This window comes from Aulonocara stuartgranti (assembly GCF_965226115.1).
Source record: "Aulonocara stuartgranti genome assembly, chromosome: 2".
Classification (NCBI taxonomy): domain Eukaryota; kingdom Metazoa; phylum Chordata; class Actinopteri; order Cichliformes; family Cichlidae; genus Aulonocara; species Aulonocara stuartgranti.
The window spans coordinates 24,057,276-24,071,220 of NC_138940.1; the positions used below are offsets into that span (position 1 = coordinate 24,057,276).

The window sequence follows — 13,945 nt, forward strand, 5'->3', positions numbered from 1 at the left end:
GATCATCTCTGCAAATACAACACAAAACATTTTGTTTAGTGATGAAATGAAACTCCAAGTCTGCATAATTATTTATTCACACTTAATTAAAGAAACAATAAAATGATTCTTACATTACAATGGTTAACTCCAAGCCCTAAACTTGAGCTTAGAAATGTAAAGGCACAGCAACTGGTTCTATACATAAAACACACAAGTTAAATCCGAATAAATAGGATAAAAGTGGATGAAAATGACAGCAATAACATCAAAGTCAATTTATCTGTGGTAAGTGATGCATTAGAATACATAAACCAAAAGAAAGGCACTTCTGGCAAAATGTGTTTCAAAATAGGAACGGCCCTTTAATGTGTATTTACATCTCAAGGAACTATTTATAAAACCATCTACATCTATACAGATATTTACCATTGTAAGGACTAGGAAAATATAGTTTTACACATTATCATTCTAAGATTTATTAAAGAAAATTGATCCATAAATAATATTATAGGCTCTCTACTTTACAATTACGATATAATTACAATATTATAATGACAGCGTAAAAGCAGCATTGCGTCTGAGCAAGAGTATATTGTTCTCAAGCAATATAGGTCTTGATCTTCTGTGTTATGTCTTGACAGCAGATCGGACACTTGTTGAGGGCCTGTGAACAATTCTCACAAGCAACAAGGTGAGCGCATGGAATGAATACAATGGCAATATCTCTGTCCATGCATATTTTGCACTGTTTTTCCCTCTGCAGCCTCTGTAGTTTCTCCAGTGGGTCCTCATCTGACATAAAATTAAATAAACAGAAGTCAGCACTGCTCAGACTTTGTTTCATGATGTATCTGGGGCACTGAAGTAAAAAAGAAAAATGTACCTTCCATATCTTCTGAAACTGGATTTTGATGACTTGAAGCCTGGAAGCAGAGAAAAACAAAATCCTGTGATTGAGATCACTGAAGACCGTAAGTCCTTTAATTATGACGCTCCTTTCACACGCTAAAATGGAACACTAAGCTTATTTTAACTAGAGCCCAATCTGGGACTACTGATGATTTTTCTGGTGTAGAAAATTAATATACTCCCAAATATTCATATACACCCATTTATACATATAAAGTGTGGTACATTTCCAAAACAAGTTAGTGATTGTCTGTGAAGAACAATGTGAGCCTTCCTGCTTTGCAATCCATGATGAAAACCTTTCTAAACTAACCTTAAGATTTTCAGCACTGTTCAACTTTCATTTGGGCACATACACCAGACCTCTAGTGTTGATATTGACAGTGCTTTAAGGGAATGTTAATTTGTAGTTTACGCATCCACAACTTGTGGAAAAAGCAAAAACTTACAGCTCTGTCATGTTGTGGTCTTTGTAGCTGGATGCTGTTGACAAATTCTGGCCCTTTGTTTGCCAAAAGGAAGCTGCACCTGTTTTAAAACAGTATATACTTTGATTAAAACAGACGCAAATGCCACAGAACAAAGAAGACAACCTGTGTGTGTGTATAGATATGTGTAAAAGCATATTAAGAAGACGGGGGTACCATAGTTGTTCTTACCCTGGGTAGTGTTTGGCATGCTCCACCCAAGGGTCTTCCTCAGGCTGCCAATTGTTCAAGCCTCCACCGCAATGGAAACACAAGACTGCGTCTCCTCTTCCTGCAAGGATACAAATTACATTTGATTGCATTCACAGCTACCTACTAGAAAATTTAGATCATACATTTTAAAATGTTGCACAATGTTTCTTTAGCCTCAAACACCTGAACATTACCTGTGCTGTAGAAGCCAGCTCTGGCAAGCCTCTCGTGGTCAATAGGGTGCCGGACACCAGCAAAAGTAGCACGCCTTGCCTCAAAATTCTGCATTAAGGCCGGGTCATTTGCACGCAGATTGTTGCTGGCATCCTCCTCTATACCTGTCTGGATTGGGATGTTCCCAACATCATGCCCAAGGATAAAGTAGCAGTTGGGATAATGCTTGCTGTGCTCACTCCAGGCAGAATCTCCTGGTTCCCACCCATTCAGCCGACCACCACAGCAGAAACACTGAACCTTGTCACTCTGCCCCACGTAAAAGAAGCCGGCTTGGGCCAGATCTCTGGGTCTCACCGGAGTACGGTTGGGCCAAGAAGAGAAGGTCCGAAGTCGGGCTTCTTCATTTCTCATGTGAGGAACTATAGGGTAGGGGGCCTCATCAACCACTTCACCTGTTCTCAAACGATATTCCACGTCTCCTACTTCTTCACTGATTAGTGCAGTATTGGAATTCTGGTTAAAACTGGTACGGTGGACGCAGGTGAGAAACGTGCATGATGGAGAAAACTGTGAGAATGAGAAAATTAGAATTGGATCAATTTGGAAGAAAACCAAACAGACAAAAAAAAAGTGAAATATTAACCACTTCCACTTTTTCATGTTACAAGTTTGATTACCTGCTTGTGCTTGTCTACAGGCCTGTCTCCACTGTACCAATTATCCACAGTCATATTACAGCTGAAACAGCGGACACGGTCAGACTCGCCAGTGTAGAAGAAACCAGCCTGTGCCAGTGTTTCCGCAGGCACCTTGTTAGCAAGGTTGGAGCCACGGAATGAGTCTATGCGTCTTGTCAACGAGGAAAAATCGGGCGCATTGTCCGACTCCCAAAGACCATCTTGACTGAGATCACACATGATTGAAACAGGAAGCTGTAGGGATTTGTTAACTTGATGGACAGATGATCTGCAAATAGAAAGAAACAGGATATGTTTGAAAAAAAAAAAATGGTACAGTCTCCTCATTTGCTTGTTTGTTTGTAAACAGACTCTTCAGTGGTTAAATTCCTGCATTTCCATGTCTGGCGCCAGAGAGCCAAACGGCACATCTGCAGGGTCTCTGTACCTTTAAGAGAATGCCAGCCTGTTATCACATGCAGGAACTGAATGTTCCATGTGAGGGATGGGCACTGGAGAGGCAGGTTTGTCTACAGGCACATTGCATATTACACCACATAAAAGGGTTATACTGCTCGAAGATACAATGCAGCAGAGATCTCAAACAAAAGGCCCAGGAGCCAGAATCAGCCGGTTCGGTTCGCTGTACAGCTTTGGAAAATGTGAAAGAAGGAATGTATTTTGGGCTTTTGACTGTAGTTTTACTGCTTTTCCTATTGACAGAGACCTCCCCGTTCATAACACACCAAAGTAATTAAGTAATACATAAACAATAAAATGACAGAATAGTTCCTGTTTTATCTGTCTACAATAATAATGTCTGTTTTTTCTTTTCAAAAAGGTAATGTGTAATGTAATGTGTTAGTCCCCATAGGGAAATAGTTCCTCTGCATTTAACCCATTCACCCAGTGAAGCAGTGGGCAGCCACCAATGCAGCACCCGGGGAGCAGTGTGTAGGGACGGTACCTTGCTCAGGGGTACCTCGGGGTAGCCGTTCAGTGGAGTCGAACCCCCGACCTTCCGATCATGGCGCCACCACTCTACCTACTGAGCTATCCCTGCCCTTTTACTCTGCCCAGAGTTTTGTTTTGTTTTTTGTTTGTTTTTTAAAGGGAGGAGGCGAGCATTTTCTGTGAATTAACAGAAACTTTCTCTTTTACAATTACAGCACAGTCTGAGAAATGAGCTGCCAGAACTTCTGAAAGTTTATGCATTTATTTCTTACAATTTAACCCTGGAGAGCTGTGCTGACAGGTTTCTTTGATCTACTGCAGCAGTGTTTCTATGGCCTGAAGAAAATCTGAGAAGTACTGTTGAAATCACCCTTCTTTTTTGATACCTCAAGTATGAGATTTTGCAGATAAACTTCTTAACGCTGAGAGTAAGGGTAGTTTCACTGGGCTTGAGGTCTAAAGTGAGCTTGTATGTGGCCTTAGAAGAAAAATGAGTTTGACATCCTGGCAATGCAGAATATAAGGAAAGAGAGCAATAATAACCCAAGGCGTGAAACTATGATTTCAGAATCTTTACATTCCTCAGCGTCATAGTTTGACGCAAATTGGACTTATCGTCCAACGACAGCACACAGTCACCGATTGTGTGCTGGGTCAGATGTTTAAATAGCTGTTTATCAGCTGATACGTTGCCGTATTGATGGGATGCGATCTTTGAACTGTCTTTAGGTGTCTGCATTATTTCAAGTAAATCAATCGCCAGCGTCATCCTTTTATTTATTTTTTTAACTTGAGCCAAGACTGCATCGTCCCACGCATTAAAATGCTCACTTTTTGACTGACTCGTAACTGCGAACGACATCTAACCGAAAGTAAAACCAGCGACAGGGGAGTTTTCCCACAAGCAGTTCCACGTGTTTCTTTTAACATTTATTAATGATCAGAGTGGAGAGGATATAACCCCAGCAAATTCCAGAAAGGCCCCACAGCTTTGCTTCAGTTGAACACGACACAGAAGCCGTACTGTTTCTGGGAAACGCCGAGAACAATGACAGCAACTGACAGCCAAGACCTCGCTAAACCCACACCGTGTTTTCGTTCAGTTAGAAATTAGTCAATACAGTTACCTAAAAGTGCTTTTATATGTAAAATGTAAACACCCAAAGCGACAATCTTGGACTCTGACCTGTGCTTTGGATCTGTACTGCTAGGATCGTAAGCGGAATCGCGAATGCTAGCTTCAGAGTGCTTGGTAGCTACATTAGCTTAGCCTTTTTACCCAACGCTAGCTAGGTCACCCAGTGACTTATCGAATATAATAACGAAATTTTAAATGTTTACCTTTCAACACAGCTCCTCTGTTTCCTCCAGATAGTGTAGAGTGCGAACACCTCGGAAAGGAGACTCCGGTGAAGTCTTTTGTGACCTCCCTGTCAGGAAGTGAAAACAGCCTTATCAGGTGACGTCAGGAAAGGGTTGTGCCGTGGTGGTTTTCCGTGTTTGGCCAGATCTCTTGGAAAAAGAAATTTTTGATATTAATAATATTTTTAAACCTGGATTACTTATGTAAGAGTCAAATTGCATTAAAATGCTTCTACGTTCTGATCAGAATGGGGGTTCGCTCAAAATGGCTTAGTATCGTCCAGGAGAGCTATGTTTATAAGCCAACAAGCTACATTTGTAGTCCGTTTTCTGATTTAGTTGCATTTCAGCTGTCAGCTACGCCGTTTAATTTAAATGTATCTCCTATCGAATCCGCCAGTCACAGAGCAGCAAGCCAATGCACTTAGGAAAATGGCAGAAATGGTAAAAACGACCTCAAACTGAGCATCAGAATGGGGAAGAAAGGTGATTTAAACACGGTTGCTGGTGCAAGATGGGCAAATCTGATAATAAACTGCTAATCTACTGGGATTTTCCTGCAATACTAGTATTTAATAAATAAATAAAATAAATAAAAAAAAACTATTCAGTGAATGTCAGTTGCAAGGTATGAAGAAGCGCATAATGTGGTGTGAACACCACACCTTGGTATGTTATTCTTTGCATTTTATTAAACACACAATAAACATTGAGGTAGATGAGACTCAGCAATAGACTACACCCGATGGCATTCCTGTGAGCTGAGAACATGTTTGTTTTCAGTTTTATTTGTCATATGCAAGTTAGCACATGGTCAACGTTGTAATGAAATGTGTTTGACGAGCAGCAGTCACTAAGCAGCATGATACAGTAGAAGAAAATATAATAAAATAAAATAAAGTAATAAAAAATAGTAAGGAGCAAAATATTAGAGAGATGTGGTAAAAGAGAAAGATGACTAAATATATATGTATCTATAAATATAAATATATGTACACTAGTGATTAAATAAGAAAATCTTGAAAAGAAATATGAAGGGAGGGCAGATGGGATATTGCACAGGAATGAGCAGCAGAAAATTACAGTATTGCACTTTTAAATATAAATAGCAATAACAATAACGTGGAGTGACCAGTGCAGATTAAACAGAGTACTTGTGAAGCTGCAGGTAGCTTCTGAGTGCGTCCTGTGGACTGTGTTGTGTGTGTTTAAGTGTTGTGGTTGAGGTGTCGTATGGCTTGGTGGTAAAAACTGTTTTTGAGTCTTGTAGTCCGAGCAGACAGACTCCTGTAACGTCTGCCAGATGGTAACAAGGAGAACAGCTGATGTGCTGGGTGGCTGTGGTCCTTGATGATGCTGTGTGCTTTACGGAGGCATCGCTGGAGATAAATGTCCTGCATGGCAGGAAGCCTCGTGCCAGTGATGTGCTCTGCTGCCTTCACCACCCTCTGTAGTGATTTACGGCTGCTGGCAGAGCAGCTTCCGTACCAAACTGTGATGCAGCTCGTCAGCAAGCTCTCAATTGCACACCTGTAAAAATTTGAGGTGATGTTGGCGTTCATGCCAAACTTCCTCAGCCTCCTCAGGAAATAAAGCCGCTGGCGAGCTTTCCTGATAGCAGTGTCTGTGTGAAGGGTCCAGGAGAAGTCCTCTGTGATGTTGACTCCAAGGAACTTGAAGCTGCTGACCCTTTCGACCTTGATACCGTTGATGTGGCTGGGCTGGTGTTCTCTGACTGGTTGTTTCCGGTAGTCCACTATCATCTCTCTAGTTTTGCTGATGTTGAGAGTCAGGTTATTTTCCAGACACCACTCGTACAGTGCCATCACCTCCTCTCTATAGGCCGTCTCATCATTGCCTGTGATGAGGCCTATGATGGTTGTGTCATCCGCAAACTTGATGATGATGTTGGACTCGTGTTTAGCAACACAGTCGTGTGTGAACAGGGAATATAGGAGGGGGCTAAGCACACAACCCTGTGGCGTACCTGTGTTTAGGATGAGTGGTGAGGAGGTGTGCTTACCAACTCTCACCACCTGGGGCCTGTTTGTCAGGAAGTTTAGAATCCATCTGCAGATTGGTGTTTCCAGCCCAAGGTCGACGAGCTTCGTGGCAAGTTTTGAGGGGATGATGGTGTTAAATGCCGAGCTGTAGTCGATGAAGAGCATCCTTGCATATGTATTCCCTTTCTCCAGGTGAGTGAGGGTGGTGTGCGTTGCCAGGGCGATGGCATCCTCTGTGGCTCTGTTTGTCCGATAGGCAAACTGAAGAGGGTCCAGTGTGTCAGGGAGGGAGGAGCAGATGTGACCTTTGACCAGCCGCTCCAGGCACTTCATGATGACGGATGTCAGTGCAACAGGACGGTAGTCATTCAGACAGGAGACCACTGATTTTTTGGGAACGGGAATGATGGTGGATGCTCTGAGGGACGTGGGGACCACTGACTGCCTCAGGGAGAGGTTGAAGATGTTGGTGAACACCCCTGCCAGCTGGTCGGCACACACTCTGAGAAGCCGGCCTGGGATGCCGTCTGGTCCTGGAGCTTTGTGAGGATTGACCTTTTTAAAGGTCCATCTCACAGCTTCTGTTTCCAGAGTTAAAGTACTGTACATTTGGATCCAAATTGTACATTTGGATTAAACGACATGAAGTCGTGGATCCAGCCTGGTTTTTATCAGTGGTTCAAGCAGCTGCTGATGGTGCTGAAATGGTTACTCTTGGCCTCTTAATACCAAAGGAACATCATTTAAATGTCACAGCATACTTGAGTGCTGTTGCTCACCTTGGCCATCCTTTAAATACCTAAAAACTATTCATTTATTTTTAGGCAATTTGAAGCTTCCTCAATTTATAGGCTGGCCAGATCCCAGCAAACTCAATGTGGTAGAACATTGGACCCATTCCTAACACTGCGAATCTTTTAGCATGTGCTAAAACTTGATATTTTTGTTAAGTGACAGTCTTTTCACTTTCATGTATTCTTCTTTTTTGTCTCAGAGTCCTTTAAAACTATTATTTACTGTTCTTTCCGTTTTCTCCAGCAATCATTTGGCTTCCATCAACTTATCCATTTGTTTTTTTGAGCTGAGTCACAAGTGAGAGTTGCCTTCCCAGCAGTTTCATGCTTATTCTAGCTTTATTTTTCCTTTGTGGTAGTTTCAGTCATGTTCCACAAAAACCTGCTTTGCTTGTGGGGGAAATTTTCCACTTCAGTGTCGACAGCCTGTCATAATGAAGACACCCTTTGCTGCTTCCTTCACAGCCATTGAGTAAAAGGCAGACTATAGAAAAGAAGGCTGAAAACTTCCGCTAATAAAAATGTGGGCCATAATCTCAACATGTGGAACAGGGAACAAGAAACAAACGCTTTGCAGCACTACGTCAATAGGGAAAACCTGGCCACTTCTGTTTTCCACTCACTGTTCCTTGTATTGGCAGTATTATAAAAAACATATAACATATATTGCATGACTACTGCAGGATTTAAATAGCTGTTGTGCTGGGAAGTTGTCAGGTTGACATGCTACAAAGGTACGCATTATTTAAGATTTAGCTTAAAAACAATGAAGCTGCACAACTTTTTATTTGTTATTCAGTTAATCTGAAATCTGAGAAGTCCAAAAACGGTTTGCTTAGGATTCTTAATGTCCAGGGTTTTGGGGTGTGGTCAGATAAAGCTCTGTTGCACTGTTGCCACACCTATATGTCACCATCACCAGGTGAGAGGTTAATACTGTTGCAGGTAGGCAACAATATTTTCAGTTAGTCTTTAAGGAACCTGGGTATAAGCTAATAATAAAAAGAACAAAAATGTAGGAAACATTCACAATATTTTGTGCAATAATAGCTTAAATTACTAAAGGCAGCAGTACGTCATTCATGAACAACACATTTATTAACAGGTTGAACTTCATGTTTTACATTACAATTCAAATTTAATAGAAAATAGCCTGTGGGGTTTGAAAACCTGTGCTCAGACAACAAATAAGATCTGTGCAGTCTCAAAGCACCATCTGAGTCCATCATCTCATCTTCCACACGGACCGCTTAAGGAGGACTGAGCGGGATGGGAAATCTTAGAATGTAACTTGGCGGTTGGTGGTGGGGATTTGAGCTGGAACAAGACGCGTCGGTCAGATAAAGCATCATCCCTCCACGATCTGACGGAGTATGTTCCCAAGACTGCCCTTTGCTATCTGGAGCGGGGTCTTCTCCTCCTTGTTCTCAATGTAAATGCTCGCTCCATGTTCCACCAGCAACTTGGCTGCTTCAACACGCTCCTCATCGCATGCAAGATGGCTGGGAGAAGAAAAAAATAAAAATCAATGCATAACTATAAATACAGAAATGCCTCCCCCCCCAATGCTAATCACACTGTATAGCTAATGTAATGTGGATGATAACTTCTAGTACTGCTAGGATAAGTAAGAAAACATTTTATTTTTAGGTATAATTAGAGTTCATCTTTGTATTCATATTGCATGATGTTAAAAAAAATTGCATGTGACATATATGTAATCATACAGAGGTGTGTTGCCCTGTGAGTCCTGAATATTTGTTGATGCACTCTGTTTGAGAAGCAGCTGGATGAGCCGGTAGTTGCCCTTGGCAGATGCTCTGTGAAGAGGCGTAGAGTCCAGCTTGTCAGTAGCATTGGGGTCTGCTCCATTTTCCAACAGCAGCAGGGCAATCTGCAAAGAGGTAACCATGTTTCATTCACAAGCTGAAAACCACACTTTTACATCCAGTTATTTCTAGTTTTCTATGAAATACCCGTTTTCAGATCTCGTCATTTTGGTTACCACAGTCATGTGGAAGTTTCACGTTAGGAAGTGAGACTGAAAGTTAGGACAATCCTGACTGGGAAAAGAAACCTGTGGTTGAAATAAAATCCTGTAAATGTACAATGAAATCCATTCATGTCATGTCCAAGTCCTTGTGAGAGAAGACGATGAAAAAATTCAGTTTCATGATCTTTTATATGCACATTTGATTTAACAAAAAAAATGCATCTTGATTGTTGCAGTGTGTTGGACCCCGTTTCCCACCATCTCAAGTCTCCCATATATACATAGGTCTTTATTAAATCTTTGTAATATTAGCAATGATATAGGTACTGCAGCATACATGCTACAACAATGCCACGATTTTTGAGATAGCTATGTCCTTTTATTGTTATATTATTATCAGTTATATTGAATAAAACATTCTTGTCATCTTAAAAATAAAGCTGCAGATAGTGATTTTTTTTTGTTTTTGTTTTTTTTTGTTTTTAAATAAAGCTGACAAATCATCTTTTCTTATATCCAAGGGATCCTTCTCAGAGAGCAAGACGGGATGTATTGATGTATTAGTGATGATGGTTCAGAACAAATAAGAAATGTTCAGTAAAACCTTCTAATACTCCAGATAAAAACAAATACGGAAATAAAACTTCATTACATGTCCAGAGGAAAGGTTAGAGTCTAACTGAAAACTGTACATAAGCAGTGAACACAGCGGGAACACATTACAAGCACGTGTTGACGGTATCTTTGTAATACCTCTATGTGCCACAAGGGGGAGACAAATATTCAGCACAACAAGTTTATTGTTAAAGAAAAGCTGTTTTGTTTTGCACATTTGAGAAGTATAAGCAACCTATAATTATATTTTACTTATTCCTACAGGGTTTCCTTAAAAGTACTAAAGCTCATATCTACAAGTTTCATTCTAAAGAGAAAACTTTATGCTGATCTAAGAAAAGACGAAAAGGCACAATCGAATCCTGGTACCCTGGATGAGAACATGTTTCAAAAATTTAATAACCTGTTGCGTGTACAGGGCGTGACTTATAGGTGACAGAGAGTGGTTACTCATAAGCCAAGCCCTGTGTGTATAGGGCGCAGCGATAATAAAGGGGTGGTAACACAGGGGTAATAAGAAAAAAAAAAGATAACAAGAAACAGCAAGACGGTTGTGGGTGTAGGTGATGGGATTGCTGTTTATCTTGATGTGAGGAAAGTAAAAGCAGCAGACAAAGGTACATTAGTCATACTATACGGGAAGAAAGAAAAAAAATGTAATGAAAATTATCTTAATAAGAAGAGGAGGGCTTTTAGACATTCCAGCAAAGGCAAGCCACAGAATAAAGGTGTGTTGTAGGGTCCAACACCTGCCTCCCCCATGGATGCCCCAGTCTCAAGCTGGCCTCCTGCCATGCTTACTCTATTGAAGTGCATTTATCCCCCTTTCCTGTGTTCTGTTGCACTTTCTATATTTGTGTGTGAAGCACCAGTAGAGCTTGTGTAGAGAACAAGAAACCCACCGGTGTAACCCACCATTCAGCACCCCACCTGTAGCATATTACAGGGCCCACCTGCAGGAAGCGAGGGCAAAATTTGAAAAAATAATTAAATAAATAACAGCAACAGATAAACAATTAATTTGAATTAATATGCAATCATTCCTAATGATTATTACTATATTGAGAGCCAGTGTTATTGTACTAATGTCGGGTAAACTGGGCCCTGAAAAGTCCTACTTTGCATAATTATCTTTTTTCAAAATGCTTAGGACGCATTAGCTCAGATCACATGGCCATAGCTGACTGAAGTCTTGGTGTGTTTCACTTCAGCTTTCAGGGGCTTACCCACTGTGTCTAAGTGTAGAACAAAAACTGATGACATCGCAAACTATGGAAATACCAGCGGGCACCAGTTCTACCCCTTTATGCCTACAGTATAAATCTGAAAATACCCTATCAGGCTTTTAAGGTTGTGGGTAAAAAAGCTTAAGAGTCATCTGCAGCACCAGGAGTGGCAACAGCAACCACAGCCAGGTTTAGTGTCACCCACAGTATTCACAGTGTAATTACTGATGGCACTGTAGAAGTAAAAAAAAATACATACCTCACTGATGCATTTGTTCCAAGGGCACATGATGCACTAATGTATTTGGAGCAATGATGTAAACATTTGAATAAACAGCACATCTTGGAAAAAAGTAAAAAGAACAAAACAAAATATACCAATATATACCCACAAGAAGTGTACTGTTTAATTGTAGTTTTTCCAAGGCTGAGGAGGTAATTTGTATTAAAAATAAATAAAAATAAATAACTAAATGCAGAGTCTTTAATATATTAACACGTGTGTACATGCGTGAGACATGCTTCATCAGTCTCAAAGTTTTTCTCGCTTTGGTCAATGAGGATTTCTCCAAATCATGCGCTGGTCATACTTATTGTTAGCCTGGTATAACTTATAGCTTTATTTAGAACTGTGCAAAACACGTTTGTTGTGTGTTCACAGAGTAGACATCATCAAGACATGACAATAGTAAAAGTGGCCAGTGGGTGTCACTGTGGAAATTGTTTTGAAACCTCAGTACAATCCTGGCACAGCTGCTTCAAATGTTTCACTACTTCACACAGCTGTGCTTTGCCCATCACTAGAAGACACTCACAGCTGTACTTCTCCCCTGAGCTACACCACTGACAACAATTTTAACCAAAAGTTTCACATTTAAATTCATCACTCCATCAGATGTGTTGCCACCGATTTCAGTCCAGTTCTTGTGTAATTTGTCATACTTGAGCCTTTTGTCCCTATTTTCCTTCCTTAAGAATGGCTTCTTGATAGCCAACCTTCAGCTGAGACCATTTCTGAGGCTTCAGTGAACAGCAGATGGGTCAACAGAAGTGCGAGATGCATCTTCTCAGGTTCTATGTCAGGTCTTTCCTTGATTTTTCCTATTTTTTGAGAAAATGACTTAAATATATTGTTGCATTTGTTGTAGATTGCCTGCCACTTCTTTTGTCGTCCACTTGTCCACTTTCATTTAAAGGACATACTGCACACCGTGGTGAGGTTTGCCATGTTTTTGGCGTACAAGACATTTTATGCCTCTTAATCTTTTTTTTTTTTTTTTTTTTTTTTTTTTATCTCTGGCATTATTGTAGATTTAACTAAAGAAATGGGAATGAATTGTGTTTTCATGACAAGCTGCTAGTAACAAAGTGCCTAAAGATACTATTTAAAATTAGTTCTTTGCTAATTCGTCTGTTATGTGCAGCCAACACTGGCTCATTCCTTGAGTTAGGTGTCTTTTTTTGTTTGTTTGAATGATTCATAGGTTAGTGTTATGTGGCTTATATGGAAAAAATACTTCTCTGAAATTTGTGAGGTATAAGAACTGGACCGAAGATAAGTGGAAAAAGCAGACAAATGTCCAAACTCTTTTGCACAACACTATATAATTAATTATGTGCAGAAACAAAGCACCACTGAACTAAACGGGGAGATAACACAACTGTATTAACTGACTGCAGAAGTATGGAGGACTAATACTGCAACCTGTGGATGTTACCTCATATCTGTCTTTGGAGGCGGCGTAGTGCAGAGGGGTGCATCCATTTTGATTAACTGAGTTGAGCTGAGCTCCTTTGGATATCAGAGATCTCACGATGTCTTCTCTGCCTGCAGATGCTGCAATGTGCAAAGGGGTCCACGAAGCCTGAGAGCGAAAAACAAAACACAGACATCAGTGGCATCATTCTGAAACAATGTGTTCATCAGTATATCTCTTGTATTAATGGTCACATGGCACCTTATAGGGAAAAGTCTACAGAAGGAAAGAATTAATGTACCCACAAATAAACTTACATCATCTTGCAGGTTCACTTCAACTCCCATGTCAAGAAGAAACTCCACAATATCGGTGTGTCCAGCAGAACAAGCCCAGTGCAGCGCGGTTCTCCGGTCCTGAAATCACAGAAAGTTGTGTTGCTTTAAAAAGAAAATTATTATTCCGATTTACTGTAGGGAAAAACGAATTCCCGCAGGCTGTACTGGTGGGTCATGTGTTCTTACCTGGTCTGTTTTGCAGGCAAGCGTTTTATCTGACAGGATGCACTGTTTTAATTTCTCAAACTGCCCCGTGTAAGCAAAGTTACACACCTCCACATTGGACACAGACCCCTCCATTCTTAAAATATAGCTAAATGTCCAAATAAATATATTAAAGCTTACTGAGGATACTCTTTAGTTATTTCGTTTAATAAACCACAGAAGCAATGACTCAGGAAATTATGAGTTCTCTTTCCGCGCTGGTCGACCTTTTCTTTTCAAACTAAAACTCCATCACCAAAATGGTACTGACTTTGCCACGCCACTTCTGCGTTATTATCCACACAGTCAACATTTACTACCACTATTGTTTCCT

General features: G+C 40.6%; 2 protein-coding genes across 3 annotated transcripts; both read right to left on the reverse strand.

Annotated features, from left to right (window-relative positions):
- Nucleotides 1–59: 59 nt before the first annotated feature.
- Nucleotides 60–4,860, reverse strand: xiap (X-linked inhibitor of apoptosis). Its single transcript, XM_082556201.1, has 7 exons — nt 4,721–4,860; nt 2,426–2,714; nt 1,766–2,315; nt 1,551–1,650; nt 1,341–1,419; nt 866–905; nt 60–774 (listed from the first exon to the last, which is right to left on the reverse strand). The coding sequence occupies exons 2-7, from the start codon at nt 2,663–2,665 to the stop codon at nt 581–583; spliced, it is 1,203 nt and encodes a 400-aa protein (XP_082412327.1). The 5' UTR covers nt 2,666–2,714; nt 4,721–4,860; the 3' UTR covers nt 60–580.
- A 3,754-nt stretch (nt 4,861–8,614) lies between these two features.
- On the reverse strand, nt 8,615–13,861 carry psmd10 (proteasome 26S subunit, non-ATPase 10). 2 transcript variants are annotated; one of them, XM_082555622.1, is made up of 6 exons: nt 13,594–13,861; nt 13,387–13,485; nt 13,091–13,237; nt 11,049–11,099; nt 9,266–9,432; nt 8,615–9,040 (listed from the first exon to the last, which is right to left on the reverse strand). In XM_082555622.1, exons 1-6 carry the CDS (start codon nt 13,705–13,707, stop codon nt 8,887–8,889), a joined length of 732 nt encoding a protein of 243 aa, XP_082411748.1. In that variant the 5' UTR covers nt 13,708–13,861; the 3' UTR covers nt 8,615–8,886. The 2 variants fall into 2 exon arrangements, with proteins under 2 accessions (XP_082411748.1, XP_082411749.1); XM_082555623.1 differs by lacking the exon at nt 11,049–11,099 and having other exon boundaries at nt 13,594–13,857.
- Between the last annotated feature and the right edge of the window lie 84 nt (nt 13,862–13,945).